This window comes from Octopus bimaculoides, chromosome 3 (assembly GCF_001194135.2).
Source record: "Octopus bimaculoides isolate UCB-OBI-ISO-001 chromosome 3, ASM119413v2, whole genome shotgun sequence".
In the NCBI taxonomy this organism is placed as follows: Eukaryota; Metazoa; Mollusca; class Cephalopoda; order Octopoda; family Octopodidae; genus Octopus; species Octopus bimaculoides.
Genome location: NC_068983.1, coordinates 149,608,632 through 149,612,393, shown reverse-complemented (window position 1 = coordinate 149,612,393; position 3,762 = coordinate 149,608,632). Strand labels below are relative to the sequence as shown.

General features: G+C 38.0%; 1 protein-coding gene across 3 annotated transcripts in view; it reads left to right on the top strand.

The window, feature by feature from the left end:
- The window catches only part of LOC106876672 (nuclear exosome regulator NRDE2), a 30,528-nt gene that overhangs the window by 6,707 nt on the left and 20,059 nt on the right, over positions 1-3,762 (top strand). For 2 of the 3 annotated variants that reach the window (XR_008263749.1, XM_014925306.2), the window contains exons 2-3: positions 1,077-1,188; positions 3,463-3,623. Coding sequence is in view for 2 of the 3 variants with exons in the window: in XM_014925306.2 (XP_014780792.1) it covers positions 1,077-1,188; positions 3,463-3,623 (273 nt within the window). In the remaining variant the exon portion in view is untranslated. The remainder of the gene's footprint in view (positions 1-1,076; positions 1,189-3,462; positions 3,624-3,762) is intronic. The other variant, XM_014925307.2, reaches the window with a different exon arrangement.

Sequence of the window (3,762 nt, the reverse complement as noted above, 5' to 3'; positions counted from 1 at the left end):
TGGGTCTTCTCACGCACTGCATATTTCCAAAGGTCCCGGTCACTAGTCATTGCCTCGGTGAGACCTAATGTTCGAAGGTCGTGCTTCACCACCTCATCCCAGGTCTTCCTGGGTCTATCTCTTCCACAGGTTCCCTCAACTGCTAGGGTGTGGCACTTTTTCACACAGCTATCCTCATCCATTCTTGCAACATGACAATACCAGCGCAATCGTCTCTCTTGCACACCACAACTGATGCTTCTTACGTCCAACTTTTCTCTCAAGGTACTTACACTCTGTCGAGTATGCACACTGACATTACACATCCATCGGAGCATACTGGATTCGTTTCTTGCAAGCTTATGCATGTCCTCAGCAATCATGGCTTGTCTCCCCTTCATAAATATAAGGACACAGGAAATATGTCAAGGCCAACAGGAAGCGGTCGAGCTTCCTAGGTCTAAATAGCAGCAGTATGATTCCCTTAATGGGTCTGTCACATCGATGCAGGTAGTTTATCCTGTCCCCCTTCAATTTTTAGTGCATGCAGTTGAAAAAACTGCATTGTTTATGGAATGACTCAATATATATGTGTGTGTGTGTGTGTGTATACAATGGGCTTCTTTCAGTTTCCGTCTATCAAATCCACTCACAAGGCTTTGGTCAGTCTGAGGCTGTAGTAGAAGACACTTGCCCAATATACCACACAGTGGGACTGAACTCAGAACCATGTGGTTGGGAAGTAAGTTACCACGCAACCACATCTACGCCTATGTTATTGTTAAAATTGATTTAGAATAATAACCTTAATAAGCATAAAACACACTTATCTCATCATTATCTTAACATTTTTTTTCCATACTTGGAAAAAATATGTTTAGTAAATTAAATATAAATTATTATCAAGTACCAACTCAATTGGTGCTTATAAAGTTTGTTTATAAAATGTTCTCATACATTATTATATTTAAATATATATATATTAAATATAAAACATGTGAAAATATTTTTTGGTTGGCTGGTTGGTAAAATTTCACCTAAGTGTATGTTTTTGTTTGTGTATTTTATGTTTTATAATGTTTGGTTCTATTCCTTAGCTTCAGATCTTTCCTGGCTCTCCAACAAAAGTTTTCCTAATGAACTGGCTGCTAATAATTCTACACTGCCATCAGTCAGTAGTATTGCTGAGGAATCTAGTGATGAGGGAAGGTAAGTTGTTTTATTCATTTTTTTTTTTTTTACTCTTTTACTCTTTTACTTGCTTCAGTCATTTGACTGTGGCCATGCTGGAGCACCACCTTTAGTTGAGCAAATCGACCCCAGGACTTATTCTTTGGAAGCCTAGTACTTATTCTATCGGTCTCTTTTGCCGAACCGCTAAGTTACGGGGACGTAAACACACCAGCATCGGTTGTCAAGCGATGTTGGGGGGGGGACAAACACAGACATGCAAACATGTACACACACATGCATACATGTATACATATATACGACGGGCTTCTTTCAGTTTCCGTCTACCAAATCCACTCACAAGGCTTTGGTCGGCCCGAGGCTATAGTAGAAGACACTTGCGCAAGGTACTACGCAGTGGGACTGAACCCGGAACCATGTGGTTGGTAAGCAAGCTACTTACCACACAGCCACTCGTACAGATTCTTGAAACATTTTTTTAGACACAGATAGCCAAATTAAAAGGGTACTGAGCAGTCAGCCAAGTGATTGATGGTTTGTATCATATCAATAGCATTATAATACATTCATAGCTAAGATACTTATTTCTCAATGACTCAGTTATCTCTTATTTATTTGTATATTGTATATGGTAAGTAATAGTGTTGTTGGTTAGAGCTTTCCAACAGAGCAATCATTAGTTAGTTGCATTTACTCTGATGGCAAGAATGTCAAGTAATTGTTTTTTGCAATTTGGGTAGAACAAATATTACACAAGCTTTTTCTATTCAAAATCAGAAGTCTTTAAATTTTTTCACTGACATTTTCATCCATTGCCATAAACATTAGTAAAAATATGCACACACACTCACACATCTATCCGCTAAAGTAGAAAGCAATACTTTCCACTTGAAATATTTGTCAATCCAAGGCACTTGAATAGTGGGACTGAACTCAGAATCACTTGGTTGTGAAGAAAATTTCTTAACCCCAAATCTACTGCAGCTAGTAGATTCCATTAAGTGATAAGTCATGGCAAAATTGTCAAATTGACTTATGGTGATGAATTAAATTCTGCCCATAGGAAAAGTACTTGCAATAGACAGTTAACCTAGCTAAGACTGGATTCAGCACTTTTTAATGAAATACATTGACTCTGATTATTATTTATTTTGAAAATAATTCACAATTTGGAGAAATTTAATAAAATAACTTGCTTTTTCATTGTGAGCTGTTGTTTTGGAACATAACAAAAAGTTTTGATGGAAGATTTTAATTTAAATATGAAAACCTTAAAATGGGCAGTTTAATGACATGGAACCAAGGCTGGTTTTCAGGTGGGTTGGTATTATAAAAATTATGTTACAGAGAACCAGAGTTAAGCATTAATCTTGTTGATTGTGCTTTAATGAAGGGAAATGATATTAACAGAAAAATTAATGTAACTGTAGGGATTATCATCATCATCATTTAATGTCCAGTCTGCATGCTGGTGTGGGTTAGATTGTTTGACTGGAGCTGATAAGCCGGAGAGCTGCACCAGGCTCCAGTCTGATTTGGCATGGTTTCTATGGCTAGATGCCCTTCCCGAGGCTAACCACTCCAGGAGTGGAATGGGTGCTTTTATGTGCCACCAGCATAGGTGTCATTTATATGAAACTGGCAATGACCATGACTACGATTTATGGGTGCCACTTAAATGGCACTGGCAGTGACCATGACTACAATTCACAGGTGTCACTTACATGGCACTGGCAATGACCATGACAATTCACAGGTGACCTTTATATGGTACCGGCAACAACTACGACTATGCTTCACAAGCGCCATTTACATGGTACCATCAACGACCACAACTACAATTCACAGGTGCTAGTTACATGGCATTGTTAACTATGATTCATGGGGGCCAAATACAGTAATTCAATGGCCAAGTGTACTGAGGTGTGAGTAAGATACCACACAAGAGAATAATCTACTACATAATGTAGTGACATCATTGTAAAACTGCTGAGTATTTCATTAGCTCACCAGTACTCATTTTATATTTTCTTGTGATCTGAGCATATAGTAGAATCTCTCAGTACAACTTTTGAGTAGGTATGATGAATTAATAGAACATTGTGATTTTCAAAATGAAGTAAATCAATTGGGCCACTGTTGTGTCACAACATTGTGTTTAAGATTGTAATTTAGAGACCCCAGCAGCACCTCAATAAGAAAGATGGAAAGCTGTTAGCTATCAGTTATTTTTAACTCATATTGCTGTGTGTATTTTTATGCTTTGCTTATTTGTTACATTTGGTCCACCAGCAGTGGTTTCAGCTCTACTGATGACGATGAAGACTACAATGATGATGAAGATGATAAAGGAGAGAAAACTGAAGAAAAGGATGCTAAAGATACCATAAGCAGCACAGAGGACAGCAAAATTAAAATTGAACAAGTCTTAGGAGATGAAGACCAAAACAAAGGTATAATATCTAACACAATTTAACTTACATTATTTACATTCGACGGATATTTGTCCTCATCTTGTTTGTTGTAGTGGGTGCATTTACGTGCCACCGGCACGAGGGCCAGTCACACGGTACTGGCAACGACCTGATATAT